This window comes from Carassius auratus, chromosome 38 (assembly GCF_003368295.1).
Source record: "Carassius auratus strain Wakin chromosome 38, ASM336829v1, whole genome shotgun sequence".
In the NCBI taxonomy this organism is placed as follows: Eukaryota; Metazoa; Chordata; class Actinopteri; order Cypriniformes; family Cyprinidae; genus Carassius; species Carassius auratus.
The window spans coordinates 9,413,128-9,433,050 of record NC_039280.1 but is presented as its reverse complement, the minus strand read 5'-3'; the positions used below and the strand labels follow the sequence as shown (position 1 = coordinate 9,433,050).

General features: G+C 35.5%; 2 protein-coding genes across 2 annotated transcripts; one reads left to right on the top strand and one right to left on the bottom strand.

Annotated features, from left to right (window-relative positions):
* Positions 1 to 221: 221 nt before the first annotated feature.
* Positions 222 to 3,304, top strand: LOC113056957 (pterin-4-alpha-carbinolamine dehydratase). Its single transcript, XM_026223922.1, has 4 exons — positions 222 to 365; positions 1,669 to 1,800; positions 1,915 to 1,995; positions 2,800 to 3,304. Exons 1-4 carry the CDS (start codon positions 363 to 365, stop codon positions 2,890 to 2,892), a joined length of 309 nt encoding a protein of 102 aa, XP_026079707.1. The 5' UTR covers positions 222 to 362; the 3' UTR covers positions 2,893 to 3,304.
* A 685-nt stretch (positions 3,305 to 3,989) lies between these two features.
* On the bottom strand, positions 3,990 to 16,452 carry sgpl1 (sphingosine-1-phosphate lyase 1). Its single transcript, XM_026223921.1, has 14 exons — positions 16,213 to 16,452; positions 12,385 to 12,550; positions 11,355 to 11,422; positions 10,949 to 11,096; positions 10,622 to 10,701; positions 9,582 to 9,710; positions 8,471 to 8,559; positions 8,070 to 8,178; positions 7,879 to 7,977; positions 7,631 to 7,777; positions 7,016 to 7,254; positions 6,706 to 6,852; positions 6,383 to 6,503; positions 3,990 to 5,888 (listed from the first exon to the last, which is right to left on the bottom strand). Exons 1-14 carry the CDS (start codon positions 16,222 to 16,224, stop codon positions 5,724 to 5,726), a joined length of 1,719 nt encoding a protein of 572 aa, XP_026079706.1. The 5' UTR covers positions 16,225 to 16,452; the 3' UTR covers positions 3,990 to 5,723.
* Between the last annotated feature and the right edge of the window lie 3,471 nt (positions 16,453 to 19,923).

The window sequence follows — 19,923 nt, the reverse complement described above, 5'->3', positions numbered from 1 at the left end:
TTTCCTGAACAGACGCTTACTATCTTTTTTTACTGTTTTTGCATTCATCTGTGTCCAGTTTGCTCATATTCTCTATCTCAATCTCAATGGTTATTATCATAGGTTATTATTGACTTCGTTCAGGCTTTTGGCAGGGCAGCCGCAAAAGGGCCCAGATATTAATATTCAGTAGTGCGTACTGACGTTACCTGGTGCCTTTTCAAGAGCGTCCAATCACACAACTTAGTTAATATTCATAAGACGTCCCTTCACCGTAGTAGGATTGGGAATTTGCGTTGTGGAAACAGGTTGAAATTCAGGCTTTCAATTGCGCTTTGCACGAGACCGTATCATATCAGCGCTACACGCACAGCACTCACAACATGGTAAGAAAAATGTTTTAAAACCTTTTCAATTTTGTTTTTGTTATCGCACGTGGACTAACAACTACATTTTGCATATCTCTCAAGAGTTGCAAATAAATACATTACACTGGCACAAACAAAATGCTTTAAATATATTGGAAATGGCTGGGCAGGTATGGTGTTATGTTTATTTTTACATTCATTTTTTATTTATTTGTTGATTTCCATGAACTGTTTTTTAGACATAATCGAGTAAAGGCTTTTTTTTTTGCCGATTCAAGGTTATGCCATGTAACACTGTTCTGGTAACGTTAGATTTTAAAAGCACATTTTATAGTGCGCAGGTTGTCATCACTGTTAATCATTTAATAGAACAATCAACAATCTTTCGTGGCTTTCTTCTCGATCCGTGTCTGTTCGTGCAACAGCATTAGTTCAGCAGATTAGACTGTTGCTAAGAGACCTGTTGATGTCAGCCAGTTTTATCAGTGTTGGAGCTTCATTATGACTGACATGTGTTTGCACAGGCGCTCTGACGCAATATATTGATGGTTCAGGGACAATAGTGTGTGTGGATAGTACAAAATAAAATGCTGACACAAATCAACTTAATTTTCCTTTCATACAATTAAAAGTGCTCAACAATTCTAACAAAGTTTAGCAATAACTAATATAGAAAATTCAATATTTTCAGGTCAGTTGCCTATTCATAAATGTATATTTTAACGTCTTCTTGTAAAAGACATGTGTTAGCCCATGTGATCTTTACTGAAAGGGCAAGAGGGAAGAGTTAAGTAGCTGAGGAATTTCGGTACTCCAACCACCACAGGCATATGTTGGAAACTCGTAAAATCGAAAATGCAAGTCATCATTGTTTCCATATGGGGTTCACAACAACCAATCACAGCGCTTTTTTCCGAAACATCCCCCTTGGAAGGGTTGCTTAAGATTATGAGTGTTTAGAAAACTGTTTAAGTGTTCTGTTAACAATTAAGTATGTTCAGTATAATTATTATAATACTTCTTATTTAACTCATTTATGTTCATGCACACACAAATGATTTAAAGGTAAGTGAAATTATTATAATTATAAGTTATTTTAAGTAATGTATAAAATAATATAATTGAACACAAATTGCAAACAAAATTTTTTCAAATTATTAGTTTTTGCTGTATTATTATTTTTTTTACTCTATTAACACGTATTACATTTTACTCACAGAGATGTTTTGTAATTTTTTTTTTTTTTTTTTACAAAGCACACAAAACCCACATAGATGGAATTAAAGGATATTTTCTGATGAGAACTGTTTTGAACACTCAGGCTGGAAAGATCCAGACTCTTACTATGGAGGAGAGGGAGCACATCCTGCCCATGATGAGGAACGCTCAGTGGGTGGAGGTGGTGGGGAGAGATGCCATTTACAAAGAGTTTCTCTTCAAAGACTTCAACCAGGTAATAACCTCTTCCAAGCCATCTACTTCATCTAGTTATATACTTTACAATTCAAATACATGCAGCTTGCATCATACTTTTATGTACTGTAGGCACATGCTCTTTCCCCTTTAGGCTTTTGGGTTCATGTCCAGAGTTGCATTACAGGCTGAGAAAATGGATCATCACCCTGAATGGTTTAACGTGTATAATAAGGTAAATGCATAATACATTCATCATTGTACCATTTTTTTTTGTATGGCTGTGATTGCAGTAGTGTGTTTATGTAAAAAAATGGTCTGTAAATGTAAATTATTAATTGATATTTAGTATTCGTATAAAAATATAATTCAGAAAAGAGTAATTTTTTTAATGTATTTTTTTACAAATACAAAAAAAAGACAAATTGCAGAGAATAATTAAAAAAAAAAAAAAACATGAACTGGTTAAAGCTGCAGTAGGGAACTTTTGAGGCTCTAGCGGTTAATAAACAGAACTGCTTGTGTCTTGCGGAAGAACATCGTAGCCGGAGCTACTTCTCTCTGTTTATGTCTATGAAGAATCACAAAGGTACTGGGTTACTCCGCCGCGGTATCCCCGAAGCAATCTAAAATAGTCTGAATATAAACACTTATTATAGGTGTACCCTAGTGATTCAGGACAAGCTAAAAACACGGTTTGGAAAATTGATTCATTGTGTACTCGCTTATTATGTTCATTTTTCTACATTTTGAACACAAACAAAGTTACGGACCGCAGCTCTGATTGGTTGTTTTTTACCGGGAGCGCATGACTTTCTGCAAATGGCAATAGGACCACTGGGAGGAGCCAGAGGAGCTTGATTTTTTTTCACAGGTTATCTGTCTCATATTCTACTGTCAGGACATAATGACAGGTTTAATAAATATGTAAAAAATATTTTTTTACAAAAGTTTCCTACAGCACCTTTAATTGTCAATGAGACTAGGAATGTGAATTCGTTTAATTCTATTGACCATCTGCTTGTTTTCTCTCTGCTAGGTTCAGATCACCCTCAGTACTCATGAATGTGGAGGACTCTCACAACGTGACATCACACTTGCAACCTTCATAGATCAGGCCTCTGTCCTCTGAATGGACCCTGTCACTTGAGAGCCTGTTAGTCGACCTCTGTAGTCTGTAAAACTGGACCAAAAATATAGTGAAACTTCATTTAGCACAGTTATTACCCTATCAGTTTTGACTGTGTGTAGTCTGCCTGTTACGCCGAATCATTTCCAAATAAGTATTAATGGAACAGTCAGGAGAAATTTCATCTTTTAAATCATTTTACATTCACACAATACAGAAACATACAACAGATCAGAGATGAGAACTGCTAGCACACTAAAGAGACTGGCTAAGCACTATTACCTCACTGTTTTCTATGGCTTAAAGTCTTTAATCTTAGTAAATAATGGTGCCTTTATTTCCATTTGATGTAATCCAGCGATATCATGGTTAGTGCCTCAGTGAATTGTATTAAACTGAATATTTGCCAACTTTAGCACTGTGAAATCAATGTATCATCTGTCAAAGCACTTGCCTGTTGTTTAATCAATGATGGCACAAAAGTGTCTTTTTGGATTTAAAGGAACACTCCACTTTTTATTGAAAATAGGTTCATTTTCCAACTCCCTTAGAGTTAAACAGTTGAGTTTTACCATCTGGCAGTAGCACTTTTAGCTTAGCTTAGCCAAAGACTATACCCAAGACATGTCACTCATATAGTTTTGAATGGGGAAAAATGCAACGCTCAATATGGTCGCTCAGTCGGTCAATATTAAAGATACTATGGCTAGGAAAGAAAGAAGTGGGAGCAGGAAATGTCCACGAGATGGGATTCAAACTCAGGACGCCCACAGTGCGATGGCAATGTTTGTCAGCGTGGTGCCCTCAAGGCTATCGTCGCCCAGAAATACATATTTTATTTGAATTTTCAAATTTTTTGGAATGCTGTGTTTTTAGAAGTGAGATGCAAGGCAGTGAAATTATTATTATTATTTTAAAGTAAAACTGTTTAATTGAACATGTTTTTAGAAAGCTGCAAAATACACAAGTTCAACACATCTGTCAAGCAAATTTACATAGCAAAAAACAAAAAGTTAGTGCAGTGTATCCAAAACAAGTTCTGAGTGAACGGCCCTTATTCAGTAAAACAGTGAAAAGTAAATCTATTGCTGACCAGCATATTTATTTCAAGACAAAGTTTATTGATTTATACAGGAACAACAAAAGCACAGGACAAAACTGAAATGGATTGCATGATGTGGTAAAGGCCCAGTCCCTGAGGCTGATGTAGCTACTGTGTTAACCTAATAGCACACACCCTGACGTCAGTGGAAGGCATTTAGGTGAATGCTGTTAGTTTTGTGCTTTATACAACCAGAACCGTAGAGGTCATGTAATGCTTCAAAAATTCAGATCAAGGTGCCACAGTTACAGTAGTTACAGAGTATTGCATAAAGACATTGAAATGCTTATTTTAGGCAAGAAGGGTAACCGTTTAAAGACAAACTTCCACATCTATGTCCTAGCCTAAGGCATGTTACAGTTCTTGAGATTATACTGTACTACACTGGTATCATACAGAAGAAAACGGTCCTACATCCTACTTGAAGCACCCCAAAAAGAGGTTAAAAAAAGTACATGGAAATTACTGAAAAAAAAAAAAAAAAAAAAAAAAACCACACACATTGAAATATGAGACATTATATTAGGGATTTAAAATATAAAAACACACACAGTGGTCACACATTATTTTTTTTATAGTGCTTAAGGGATTACGCTGCTGAGAAGAGCTGGTGTGATGTTTCCATGGTACCATGTCATCACTTCCTCATATCACAGACTGCGTGCACAAAAAATTAATTTCCCTTCTTGCTGTTCCAGGCCTTAGCTTTCATTCAGTTGAGTTAAGATGGAACAAAGATCCCAAACAAATACAACACAAAAAAAGAAAGACTCATGAATCTTGATCGGTCTTTGAAAACCATTGTCAGTGAGTACCATAACCTGGAGCATGACATTGACAGATGATCAAAACGCCCACTTACGTGACATTTTCTGAATTTGGATTTGGAAACCACTAATGATTACTTTTAAATTTTTAGATCTGAGGTAGATAGGGTGAAACGTGATAATTGAAAACCCAAACGGATGGGAATTTGAACCTGGAAATATGGTTAATCTTCACAACCTGGTCTGTAGAATTGTTACATTTTGCCCGGATTTCATTTTCCATAGGTAACTTAAAATCAGAAACATTTTCTCTTAAATTAGAATGAATGTTTTGAAATTGGATTAATCAAATGTATCCAAGTTATGGGGAATTTCAAATAAATAGTTACAATTACCGTATACATTTGCTAGACCGGTTCGCCGGAGCAGTACTACCATCATAAAATGGTCTGCGATGTTTTCTAGTTTCTATTGTGAGAGAAGAGGAGAGAATGGGAATATTTAAAATAATAACACCCATGGCTTATCCATGTCGATAGTATTATGGGTTTTGGTCTAATCTGCATTATTTCAATAACATGTCAAATGTAAAATCAATGCGTCAACATTATGCCCTGGTATCCTGAGTGGCAGAAGACACTTCCAAAGATAACAGCTGAAATGCAATGAAACACATATGGGGTGAACTGGTCATAAAAATGACACAAGTAAAACTGCACTCACTGGTCACCAAAATTAAATGAATAAGTCCCAGACCCTTCACAGACTCACAAATATTTGTGCAGCTGTCTCTATAGCCTTACAGACTGTCGCTCTTTAGTCACAAATCCCAAAATGTCAGGTGACGATGGCTTATACATAAAATAGTTAGTTGTAAATAGATGACTTAATAAAGCAAATGAATGATTAGATTGTGGTAAACATCCCTTCAGCCAGCTAAGGGTGGAGATCCCCAACAGTCAATCTCAGTGCGCTTTGGAGTTGCCATTCAAGTGGTTCTTATGGTTTTTGTGCTGCTTGCTCTGTATCTTGGGAACCTCAGTGCTATAGAGGCAGTCCAGAAAGCCCTGTGAGACCTCAGTCACCATCGATCGGTCAGGAATGGACTGGGCCATGCCATAGATGGCTCCCTACAACATAAAGGGGAAAGTTAATTCAGAGTAATTTCATTATGGTTTATTAGATGGGTTTACATGTACAAATAGACTGAAGTGGACTGGAGCGCCCATTGTGGATTTTACTCATCTGTGTTCTTGTGTACAATTGCCTGACAAAAATAGCTATATACAAACTTCAATTCTAAACTGAATTTGGTTGGACAAAATCAGTTTAAATACATACATTTGTTAGAAGTGAATCTTGTCACTGTGTAGGAAAAATTTATTGTATTAATACATTTATTCAAGTATGCATGCATTAAACTGATCAAAAGTGAAAGTAAAAGACCTTTACGTTGAACTTTCCATTCATGAAATAATCCTTATTGTTACTGCATTTTAGTATATATGCAAATAAATGCAGGCTTGGTGAGCATAAGAAACTTTTGAACAAACCCTTTTTTTCTTGTTATCTTAATAGTGAACAGTATATTTAATAAAAAAAAAAAAAAAAAAAGGAAACTCACCATTCCCGTAGTCTTCTCTTTAGGATTCTTCATGATAATGGCTACTTCTCTCTTCACATCGCTGATGAACTGCTCCGCTACACCAGGCTGTGTGTGTAGCATTGTGACACAAATATGGATGCTGAAAGAGAACAACAAATGAGCCACAAACAATGATCTAAGGAACAGCTTTTCTGACCATTGCTTATAATTAATGCTTTGATACCTATACATAATAAAAAGACTAATGATCTATTTGAATATGTCCTAACCTAACTGCCTTTCATTACATTAGTTTGCATAACCTGCACATTCCACACGGAGCACATTTTGTTTAACCATACCTAGATGGAAACTGCAGAGTGTTGAGATTCCAGCTCTTTGAAGTCAGTGCATTAGATAAGCGAAAGATGTCAAAAACATTGGAGCCTAGTGCCACCACAGACACTTCTGGGTCCCCGAATACAAACACCCCATCGATTTGACGGATTCTGTTGGGAAGGAAGAGTTTTAGGATGTTGTTTCTGTGTACAATGCCTGTCCTGGCATGTAAATGTTACCTGCCATGCAAATTTACATTTACCACAGTTGATATTCAAAGCAACACCTTGTGTCTTTCATGCGTTATATTATATTAGAAGTATTAATACCTACCCTGCTTTGATTTTACGGGCTGTCTCAACAACTTTCTTGGTGGCTTCAACATATCCCTTCTCACCCATGTGCATCATAGTAGCCCAACAGGCAGCAATTATGCCTCCAGGCCGAGAGCCAGCCATGGACGGAGACGCATAAATTCCTCCCTGCCAATCAGGTGCTACGAAATACTGGTAGTGGCGATACTTCTTCTCACTGTATAGCACCACTGAGGAACCTTTGGGAGCATAACCATACTGTAGGGGAAAAAGACACTTAATTTAAAATAAAATCAACTTTGCATTTAATTTCACAAAGTCATCTGTGCAGATAACATTAAAAATGTTAGTATATTTAATTAAAAATACATGTGAAAAAAATGGGAAAAAAGCATAATTGTTTAAAGCAATTACTCAAGTCTTTAGTGTCACATGACCCTTCAGAAATCATTCTAATATGCTGTTTTTTACAGCTGCAAGCAGTTGGGTTTTATTAAAGTTATAAATAAATAAAATATTAATATATATATATATATATACACATACACACACACACACACACACACACACAAAACAAAATATTTATTACTTAAATACTTAAATCTTTATCTTATTCTCAGTATTCAGTTCTCACCTTATGTGTATCTGCTGAGATACTGGTCACACCTTTGACCCGGAAATCAAAAGGATCAAGTTTGAAACCCGCCTTTTCCATAAAAACTATTAGGAACCCTCCCAAACATGCATCCACATGGAATGGGATGTTGTATTTCACTGCAAGCTAAAAGAATATATGAGAATTTAAAATACTGACAATGCAGAATAATTAATACCACAACATGGGCATGAGATTACATGCCCATCTGAATAAGCAAACATTACCTTCGCCACTTCTACTATAGGGTCAATAATTCCATGGGGGAACTGAGGTGCTGAACACACCAGCATTGCTGTGTTTCTAGAGATGGCCCTCCTCATTGCCTATGACCAAAAAAACAAAAGGTTTCATTTAGATTAGGTGACCATCAGGCTAGTCAATATTCACAAAAATGTGCCAAACCAGACAGTACTACCTTCACATCGACTTTCATGGTCTTCTTGTCTAGAGGTATGTGAATGAGCTTCATCCCAAAATAATGTGCTGCTTTGTCAAACGCTGCATGGACGCTCAGTGGTGCAATACTAGTGTACAGACAAAACAAAAATGACAAAAAAACATTACACCAAGGGATTGAATAAAACAACAAACACGAATTCTGTCAAGAAAAATAAATCTGTAAAACCGGAGTGCACTTTTAAATATAAAGTTGCACGGTTTATACTGTACATCTCATGTAAATGAGTAGCCATCCATAGTAGAACACTTATATGTTTATATTGTTTACAGTGTGGGTTGACAACTACAGTAAATTGACCCAAACAGTATTTTAACTGCAGAGGCTGAATGTTTTGACTAGACTGAGAGGATACTTACATCTCTGGGTGTTTAATGCCACGTTCATGAGCCATGTCTCTGTAGGCCTTGCATGCCATCAAGATGCTTTCTGTTCCACCTGAAGTAACCTTTTCATGAAAGGAATACACAAAACAAATGGTTTGAGGCAACAAAAGTAATGTGATGTTATACGATACAGTCTTCAAATTTTTTAACAATTGACTGAAAAATGAGCAAATGGAAATTAATTTGGGATTGACCAAAGGGTCTCTCAAATTGTCCCAAACATACTGTTCAAGTTTACGGGAGTGGATCAAAAACTGTCTAGATGAATGAAATACTCAAGTCAAGCCGCTTTTCTCTTTGTCCTGTTAAAGTTGTAAAAATACTTAAAGGTGCTGTAGGGAACTTTTGTAAAAAAATATTTTGTACATATTTATTAAACCTGTCATTATGTCCTAACAGTAGAATATGAGACAGATAATCTGTGGAAAAAAAAAATCAAGCTCCTCTGGCTCCTCCCAGTGGTCCTATTGCCATTTGCAGAAAGTCCATCCGCTCCCGGTAAAAAACAACCAATCAGAGCTGCGGCCTGTAACTTTGTTTGTGTTCAAAATGTAGAAAAATGTATATAATAAGCGAGTACACCATGAATCCATTTTCCAAACCGTGTTTTTGGCTTGTCCTGAATCACTAGGGTGCACCTATAATAAGTGTTTATATTCGGACTATTTTAGATTGCTTCGGGGATACCGCGGCGGAGTAACCCAGTACCTTTGTGATTCTTCATAGACATAAACAGAGAGAAGTAGTTCCGGCTACGATGTTCTTCCACAAGACGCAAGCAGTTCTGTTTATTAACCGCTAGAGCGTCAAAAGTTCCTTACCGCAGCTTTAATTCTGCTGCTGTGTGAATGTAGTAAATGTATGTGACTCTCATAGCGTTCTACAGATTCTTTAAAGGAGATATTTTTCAACATTCAGATATTATCTCAAGTGCAAAGTGTATTAATAATTTGAAAAAAATGAGTTTACTGACTTAGCAGTGGGAAACAAGGAGTATTTTACAAAATTGTTTGAATGAAACAACATTTTTGGAACTTCACACAAATGCATTGTTCCCTCAGGGAAGACAATGAGAAGGACTGACTGTGCCACAGGAGTCTGGGCCTCCATTAAAGAGGGCACACGTCATCCGCACCACTTCTGCCTCCATCTTCCTAACCCCAGGGAACAGGTCTGGGTGGAGGGGGTTGGACCAGGCAAACTCCCCATACACCTACAAAACAAAATCCAAGAATTGTTTCTTATATTATAGAGCCTCTGCTTGATACAAAGGTAAAGTAAAAATCAAAGCAAGTGTTCCCCAACCTTGTTTGTCATATCAACCCACAACCCCATCAAATAACACTTCATCAACAAAAGTAATTGGAGGGCCCATAGTCAGATTATTATTTTAAGAAATAAAGAAATTAACTATTAAGCAAGAATGCATTCAATTAATCAAAAGGTGACAGCAAATACATTTATAATGTTACAAAAGATTTCGATTTCAAATAAATGCTGTTCTTTTTGAACCTTTATTCATCAAAGAAACAATCCTAAAAATGTATCACATTTTCCACAAAACATTAACATTAAACTACAGTTATTGTACTGTAATATTTCCCTTTTTTTCTTCTATACAAACCAACAAAATGCAGCCTTAGTGAGCCTAATATAAAAAAATAAATTAAACTTTACTGACCCAAACCTTTTGAACCTTACTAAAATTAAATTAGATGTTATCCTGGACAAAATATATCTAATTGAATAATTACCAGTATCATTTCTAATTATTAATATCATCATAATTATTAAAGTCACCTTTTTCTGAAAATCAATACTGTTGGTGAATCAAAGACAGTTACAAAACAAAGTTATATTATATTATATTATATTATATATATTATATATATATATATATATATATATATATATATATATATATATATATATATATATATATATATATATATATATATGATTAAAAACTGCACACAATGTTTGCTTTTCTTTACTTATTTACTGAATTATGAGATTAACCTTGATTATTTCAATTTATTTTTTCTCCAGTTTTATAAATAAACTCAAATTTAAAAGTACCCTCTGGAAAACATATAGAACTAATGATTTGCAAGGCCATTATACCTTCACCAGGAGATCTGTGAGCTTCTCATCCCCCCAGTAGACTGCACCGGACACTTTGCCTTTTGCCCAGTCTACCTCACCTGAAATCATGAGTTTGAAAAAATATTGAGGACAATAGTGGGACACTGACTTCAAATACCATATAAACCAGTGACATTATACCCTATTAAACTAACTTGCTTGCAAAGAAACTGCACCCACACTGAAGGGCAAATTCAGTCTGAGAACATCTGGCGGAAAATTAAAAGTTCTGACTTATCCTCAATGCCTTTGGGCTATTTCCCCATTCTAAAAGATGGGAGTTAGGACAGGCTTCAGGTGACTCACTCAGTGTCTCATACTCCCTGATCTTGTCAAGGAGCTGTTTGTGGGTGAGGCCCTGCGCAGGCAGGAGTTTGGTGTAGCTCATGCCTTCCTTCAGCGTGCACAGACTCACTGACATGTCATCCAATGCCTTGTTGAGCTGATCTTGAATCTGATAAGAGAAGATTCAAGAGAAAACAAAGCGTCATAATCTCGGGATTATTTTATGAACATGAACCAGACATGTTGCGCTCCGTTCAGGTTAATGACACAACGTAAACCCTGGAATGATCACAGGGCCATAATGTGAAAGTGTGTTAAAGGCTTAATTTCCTCTTCAGCATGAGAGTTGTGACTTAATCGTCGATCAATGAGTCAGAAAGAGAAGTCTGAACGAAGGAAGGGAAGTAGACAACCACTAGATGCTTACCGCTGCTCCAATAAAGGGGATTTTTCTGATGATTTTAAAGAACTGCTTCTTTACCCTTGACGTCAGACCTAGAAAACATGACACAATGAGCAAACTGCGGTGAAGACGTGACATGAAATGTCTCTACGGCAAGGCATTTTTCTAAACTTTAGTTGCAGTCAAAAACATTCAAGCCCCAAGACTGCTTGAGCATTTTAAAACAATCTTATTTTCAACAGAGAAATTTACAAAATCTGAAGTTTGCCATGTAAAATTAAACAAATGAGAGACCTCAGTCTAAATGTTTGGGTTTTCTCCCTCAGGTCATGTGAAATCATTGTTTCTGGATGATGACTCAACCATAACATGCAACGATAAATTCAAAAACAAAGCAAAAATGGGGTCTAGGTCACCAGTAGCGTATGAAGCTCACAAGTGCCACAGTCATTGTTCATGTGGCCTTGACATTTTGCAACTTTGTTTTAAGACTTCCTGACTTATGAATAGCAAGAAAAGGACAAAATCACTATTCACTTGCAATTAGTTTGCAACATTATGCTAGGTTTCATATTGTTGCATGATGGAAAAGAAAACATTAGGTTATGACTGTGAAAAGACGTTATATTTTTCTCTCTTGACTCATGTAAAGATTTCTTCAAGATAATGTAGACTACCATTTAAAAACAACTTACTGGTAATTAAAAGGCTTTTAATGCATTTTAATGTGACAGGACAGTAAAGAGGTTAGAGGAAAGCATTGGGCAGAGAGAATGGGACCATGAGACGGGAACTGAACTTGGGTTGCTGCAAGTGCTTTTTAAAAATAGTTATACTGAATAGTATTGATCCTTCACAATATCACTGTTCTGCTTTGTAGAAGAACCATTATTACTAAGAACTATTAATACTTAGAAAAAGTATTACTTTCTACTTTAAAAGAAACTTCTCTCAAAAAAATTGTACCGAACTACAACTTATGAATGATTGTGCAAACCTGACAACATGTTTAAAAACATTTTGATAAAAAAATTGGGTGATCAATGACACTTACTCTCTGGTTGGAAAAGGAAGCCCTTTAGCCACACCACACCAAGTGTGAACAGCAAAGTGGTTGCAATGATCTGCCATGGCTCCAGACCAGCACACTGAGAATTCACGAAGCGCCGAGCCTCCTCTATGTACAGTAGAGCCATCTCTTTATACTCCTCCAAGGCACTCTGCATGAGGAAAGGAGAAATGTTACAGAAATAAACCCAATTTAAGCAGAAACCAACATACAGAAACCAAGAAAATGGCTGCTTACCGCCATTACAAGCAACAGCCACATAAATCAATCAACAAGCACTGATAGAAGATTCAACAGACATCCTAATACTTAAATTCTTTAGGGTCAGGCTCTATTTGAACAATAAGTAGAAAAATTTTGGCCCAGATTAGCATAATTAGAGTTTACCATCGCAGATGGAGTCATACTTATTGTCTCAGGAGCTTTGATTTATTAATGACACTGTAAATTGTATAAGCACTGCAGTATATCTAACTTCAGCCACAAGAAACAAGGAGAGCTTAGTAGATAACCATTTCACTCAATGAGATATTGTTCCTGCTGGCCACACCTTATTCATTATGAGAAGAAAAAAAGGCTTCTAAGGATATGGGTGCAAAAAAAGAAAAAAATACAAATTTAAGTCTACACTGAAGTCCATATTTATAAATAGTTTGTCTCGTTTAAAAAGGCAGTAAAATGCATATCTGGTAGATGCATTTCACAATCACCATTTTTTACAGCACAGTGTGGTTTTGCTTGATAACAGCGCAGCTTGTTTCCCAATAGCATCCCCCTAACAGCACACAGGAAATCTGGAGGTCAGCTGAACAAAGTCTCAGCGAACCATATTCATGAGCATATTAACTCCTCGTCATCTACGATGAATGAGCTTCTCATTTTGACTAAAAGTGATCAGTTGAATTTTGTTTAATTTGAACATGTAAAAAGAACTATTTATGCTAAGAATCATACATTATCTTGAATGTAGCACAATAAATGAGGTGTAATTAGATTACTAGATTAATAAAACTATCATTTAGTTAAGGAGGTAATGACTGAATCAGGCAGGAGCAACATCGCCTAAATGGAGTTCTAAGTCCATGGGAAGCTCTCCGACAGGTTTAGCAGGGTTTGCCAAATACAGTAGATTCAGAAGAGCAGGTAAACAGGTCATGCGAGCGAGCATTTGAAACTTTGACCAGGGGCATATTTCTTTGTACGTTGCTTACTCAGTTAGCTGAATTTGATCGTTGATTCTTCGAAAACTAATCCCGGAGTTGCTGTCATAGCAACAGGTCCTTAAACTTAAACCTGTTCGGAAGCAGGCTTATTTCAAGAAAACAGGGTTAGATTGCATCGTTTTAAGCAGAAATGATGCTTAAAATCTGTCCCAGCCACAGTTACTTTATTAGAAGAGTACCCTTCTGATCCAGGTACAGTGACTTACAATAAGATTATTTATAATGTAAAAAAAATAATGCAAAAAAAATCTATAATAGACACAGCCAGGTTTACACATTGAAAAATGTATTTGTGAAAAAAAGAATTACTTTAGAATTGTATTGGAGTCTTACAGCTAATCTGAGCATGCAGCTATTATGGGAGTGGCTTGATGGAGTGCAGGAGATGCAGATAACATGATCTTGACCCTTAAGAAACTTTCACACTGCAATTTAACAAATCTGCTTCAAAGATAAAATTAACTGAACTGATAATTACACCACTGAAAAAAATTACAAAGCCTGTGCAAATACTAGAAATCATGAATAGTTAAATTGGGAATCATGTTTAAAAAAAAAAAAAAAGTGCATATTTTTATTTATCTATTATTACATTCATAGTTTTGTTCACTTGGCTGCTTTCAGAAATTTCTTTGTCAAATTTTTTCGTCAGGTGACTTTTTTTAAATATATGATGTCATTGCATTGCTGTTTTGCCGCCAGCCAATCGCTGCATTGCTGATCGTGGTCTCAAGAAATGTGGAACACGACTGCGCTGAAATGAGATCTTTAAAGACAGAATCCCTAGCAGTCTTATGTAACAGATCTCAAGACAGCTTCTCAGTGCATAACGTGCCATAAAATGCTGAGATTATGTTATCTCGTGAAAGGGGCAAAAGGCAAGAAAAGAGACACATTGCAAAAGAGATTAACAGAAGTGCACGTCTGCTATGTTGTAAACCTGACATATAACATTACTGTTTCTAGAAAATAGGATGTCACCTCAAACTGCTTGCTTTCAGCTATTAGTGTACTGTACTGGATACAATCACACCCTCTTTAGTCGAGCTTTGATTGTTTGTCCATTGTTGAGTCAAAGAGCTCAAGTTTCTAATGGAAATATTCAGATGTCTCTAAACCAAGATCAAACAGAAAGTCTTATAGCAGCTGTCCATCTTTTAAAACTCTCAAGATTTACAGTAATGCATCCTGTAACATGTAACTATGATAAAGGTTTTAATAAATACATTGTTAGGTCTTTGATCTAAACAGCTAATAGTATATACAAGAAATTTTGTCAGTGTATTTGTCCACTAATATTCAATGTTTGGTGTCATTTTTAATTAAAAAAAATTCTTTAAACTGATCGGTTTATACATATTTTCTTTTCATCTAATAATAATAATAATAATAAAAATAATAAAATAAATAATAATAAAAAATAAATATAAAATAAAAAAAGTTAAAAATGTATCACAATTTTTTATACATTGTTTAATTCTACCGAACTGATTTTAATAAATGTTTCCTAAGCAGCACCAAATCAGTATATTAAGATCAGATGACACTGAAGACTGGAGCGATGGCTGCTGAAAATTTAGCTTTGCAATTTGAAAATATAGTAAAATAGAAAACAAGCATTTTAAATTGTAGTAATAATTCATTTTTTTGACTTTTTTTTAACAAATGCATTCATTCTGAGATTTAAATCGTCAATAATAGTGTATATTGAACACATTTGTACTGAATATAATTAAGAAGTCATCCCAGTCTCAGTAAAAGTGAATCGTGACTGAGGCTTTCATTCCTAGTAATATATCCTTTGAGTTTCACAGAAGAAATTACGTCTTGCAAGTTTGTAATGACATAAGGGTGAGTATACAATGACTTTTTATATTATTTTTTGGGTGAACCATCTCTTTAATAGTTCATTAACACACCTTAAATCTCTCAGCACATCACATGAGCATCAGACTAGCCAAAATACAACTCAACAGATGCTGCTGGACACCAGTCAAAACAGATCTGGCCCCATTGTACACCCCCTTGTTAAGAATAGCACTTCCTCTGTGTCTGAGTCTGTTCACAGGAAGTCTTCTGATCAACACATACACAATGAAACATAACATTTCCCTCTCTGCACCTGGTTGGTGCACAAAGATGAACGATTATTACAGAGAATTTACATGAAGATAAAGTAGTTTTATAACAGCTCTCACCTATAACACTTTAACGTCTCCTTTACACATCACAGAAGACATATGCTACATAAAATTTGACATGATAATAAACAGATAGTTTATTTCCCTGTAACCAGTATGACATTCGTCTCTAATAAAATGACACTTCAAATGGATTACCATCTTTCTACACGATAAAACCACCTGAATTACCAGCACTGCACGAGAAACATCAAATATCAGAACAAAGTGCTGCTTATAGGTCTGATCCACTGAAACACAGTGCAAATTAAGTATGTTGAAAAAAGGAACAAAATACGAGATGCTTTCTTTATACAGTCGAAGCTTTCATTGTGACATAATGTTTAGAAAACTGGAACATACTAGATTTAAAGCACAGCTGATTTCTAATTGACATTATGCCCACTCACCCTGTAGTCCATTTTGTTTGCCAAGGTTACAGCCTGTCTGAAAACGTCGTTTCTTCAACAGCTCTGGGGGAAACGGGGAAGACGGCCAGAAAGATCTTTGTTCGGCTTGTTGTGAGAGCGAGCGTATGCCCCGTTGCATGACACAATCAGAGGAGCAAGCTTATATCAGGAAGTGCCGACGCGATTTGCGTTCAGGCGTGTCTGCGCGTTCGCTGATCTTCAAACACCGCAAGCGAATTAATCACAGAGATTAGTCCAGCACACATGCTGTTAGTACATGTGAACCTCACACCGTTCGCAGATTCGCCACAGTTACATGATCTTTTTCAGGGGGGTCAGTGGTGTAGAGTTTCTTTTTTTGATAAATCTTGTAGTGACTTTGCGATAGTTCAAAGTTTATTGTAGCCTATTGTTGTTGTTGTTGTTGTTATTATTATTATTATTATTATTATTATTATTATTATGGATTATTACTGTTGTTGTTGATGATGATGCGTAATTATTTATGTAACGTTAGCCTATATTTTCTTTTTAGAATTATTTAAAAGTTTAAATAAAATTTTAACAACCAGAAAGCCTCACAATTTAGGTTTTTCTTTTCACTGGTAAAGAAGGGGCAACATAGGAATCTTGATTCATATTCAATGCATTAAAATATTTTATCATAGGTTATTTACAGTAAATGATTAACTGAGCTGTTGGGCTGTACTGGTGTTTTCTTTTTGTGTTGGTTTTATAATCCATTGGTGAGTTGAAAAGGCAATGCTTTGTACGGTCACTAGATGGCGCTATTAGTTTTGAAGGAAAGACGTGTATTGTAAAATGTTCATATTCTTGTATTGTTTTCAATAGTGTTATTTAATATGTTCGTGAGTAGGCCAACGCGAACAGTAACATTAGGATTCTTTGTTTAAAACACTTTTATTATTAACCAAATAAATAATCTCATTACATTTGTTTTGTTATCATATGTTCTTCAAAATAATAACATGGGATTCTGGCTAATTTAAAACTACTTTGTAAAATATAGGTGTTGATTCTGTGGGCAGAAAATTAGCTCGTTTAAAAATATTTTCCACACTTTTAACTAATTTATTATTAGTATCGAAAATAAATGATGAATGCATGGTAATTTCAATGTCACCTTCATACAGCAAAAAAAGTTGAACATTTATTATTTTTTTTATTAAAAAATAAATAAATGAATAAACCCTTGGGGAAAAAAATGGAAAAAGGGCTACATTTATATATTTATATATTTTATTATTTTATATATTTATGATTGCATATATACATATATAAAATCCTGCAAATTTATTTAAGTGTTAATAGCTTCATCAAAATTATTTATAACTCTTACTCTTTTGTCCCCTCTATTTTCCTCATTCCCAAGGGAAAAAAAAACTGCAAACCCCAAAACTGCATGGCAAGTTAGAAAGATGAATTCTATTCAAGTTTGTGTGAAAAGCTGTAGTTGAACCCAGTTATTCAGAGCATCACTAAAGCTTGATTATTGAGGATGACCCCCAGATTGCTAAAAAAAAAACAAATAGAGTTTTAGCAAGAAGCTCTTGGCTATTCAATTATAATTGGTGTATTCGGTCATAACCAGCATATGCGTTTTGGCACAATGGGTGGATTCTAAAAGAAACCTCAACAGCACATTAAAACTACATTACTGCTTACAAGAAAGTGTACTCAAGATCTTTCTGGTCTCGATGCGCACACCGTTCCAAAACGCGCACACGTCTCCAAAGGTGCACGTTTTACCACAAATGAGTTGACATTGTTTGAGTTTTAACAAGAGGTTGTAATTCAATGTTTTTAAGTTGTTGTTTTTGTCTTCGCAGTGAAGTTTCCTATTCTTCTTTATGTGGCGCTTTTCCCGCGTCGGAACAAGAGAGAAGAATTAAATCGCTTTTCTGACAGTTTGGGACAAATGGATGGCAAAAAGCTGGTCAGCGAGTTTCAGTCCTTGATTGCCTTCTTCAGATGCCCTTCAAACAAAGCCTGGCGATGAAAATAAAGCCCCACCTGGTACTTCTGTTTGCTAAAATAATAAGAAACAGATTTCGTTTCATAAATAATTGCAATATATTGTTAAGTGCAGCAGATGAAGAAGTATTAGTCAAGATAGCGAGGCTAGGTATCACCTGCTTTTCAGTAAGACAACTTTTTTCTTATACCAGGTTCTTTGCGATATCTATGATTTCCACAGCAAAAAAGTCACCCATACTTTGCATAAGAAGCAAGATATTACTAGTCACTGATTTAACAAAATAAATCGGGGGACAAATCTGACAGTCCTAAACCCACACCTGTCCCGCGATATCCCAATATGGATCTGGCATCAAAAGTTATTTGTAAAGCGGTAATATTTGGTTTACTTTGGATTATTTCGAGGCCTTGATAACGGCACGAAAACATTCCATATCTCCTTGCTTTGTTTGTCAATTTTGTTGAAAACGTATGGTTATCAAATGTCCTACAAAATACATATTTAGTTACACTGGCGACGAGTGCCTTTCTGAACACTTGGGCGTCATGGTAAATATTTTGCGACCTCAATAGTGCTCTTGGTCTCTAAAATAAATGAAGATGTATCAAGACATGGGGCCAAATGTAAACTCGTACTATCCAACCATTGTGAAAGTCTTTAGTTTGCAACCGCGACCACATTTACGACGCGCGCACTGGGATGTTCTTAATAACGGTTTCCGTTTGGAGACACCAGTGCGCACGCATTTTATTTTCTATGCAAATGTTTTTGTGCATAACATCCTGTGTTTTTATGTACTATGAAACTGCTGCTGCACACAAATTCAAGTTATTCACTATTTTTCCTTCGATTAAATATTATCTTCCCAGTGTTTTGTGCACTAGAGCACAATTTACGCACACGAATGTCACCACAAGGCACACAATGGCAATGACACTAAAATAAAATTGTTTATCTCAGTAATTATTTTCAGTTTCTAAAACTGAACATTTCTTGTTGAAATTGTCATGTTAACTGCCAATAAAATGTATACTACATTGTTCAATTCCTGCGTGATTATATGTCAAAACAAATAACATTAACTGGAAAATAATCCTGCTCCGTGAACTTTTTTTTTAAAACTCAGAAGTTGATGTGTGGGAAAAGGTCATGAATATACAGTACAATTTTTACAATTCGATAATGATTAATTATAGAATACAAAATAAAGGCTCATAAGCAATTATATTTTCAATAAGCTGTTTATCTTGATGAAATGGTTTTAATTAGATTAAATTAATGCATAATTGCTAGGCATTTATAAAAACAACAACAGACAACTATAGAAAACGTCACATGACATATTCTACCCTGTTTTTCAAATCTTCACTTGTTTATTTCTTAAAGCTGAAGGTACATTTCTGAAAGGGCCGTCTCTGATTGGCCACTTGACTCAATTTCTTTGCCCTAGAGCGCAGATATCATAAGGGGACATAAATGACGATTGGGCGCATCACCCTCTATTGTCCATTTGATTTATATATTAAGGGAATGAATAAGAGACCGCTTGTTTCTCACTGGTGGACAGGACGCGCAGTGTCCCTTACAGAACCTCGGTTTCACTGAGCCAGTCTGAAAGCCAAGAGGTAAGCATCTGAATTATGATAGATTCCTTATAGGTTGTTATTAAGACAATGGGCTGAAGATGTCCTGTTATGTTTTTAATGTACAGA

Bases quoted from the DNA above. Each gene is read 5' to 3' on its own strand.
- LOC113056957 (XM_026223922.1), top strand. The intron at 1,801-1,914 runs GTAATAACCTCT...TTTCCCCTTTAG, and splicing joins TCTTCAAAGACTTCAACCAG to GCTTTTGGGTTCATGTCCAG. The intron at 1,996-2,799 runs GTAAATGCATAA...TCTCTCTGCTAG, and splicing joins GGTTTAACGTGTATAATAAG to GTTCAGATCACCCTCAGTAC.
- sgpl1 (XM_026223921.1), bottom strand. The intron at 7,778-7,878 runs GTAATGTTTGCT...ATATTCTTTTAG, and splicing joins CTATAGTAGAAGTGGCGAAG to CTTGCAGTGAAATACAACAT. The intron at 6,504-6,705 runs GTATGGTTAAAC...GTTCTCTTTCAG, and splicing joins ACTCTGCAGTTTCCATCTAG to CATCCATATTTGTGTCACAA.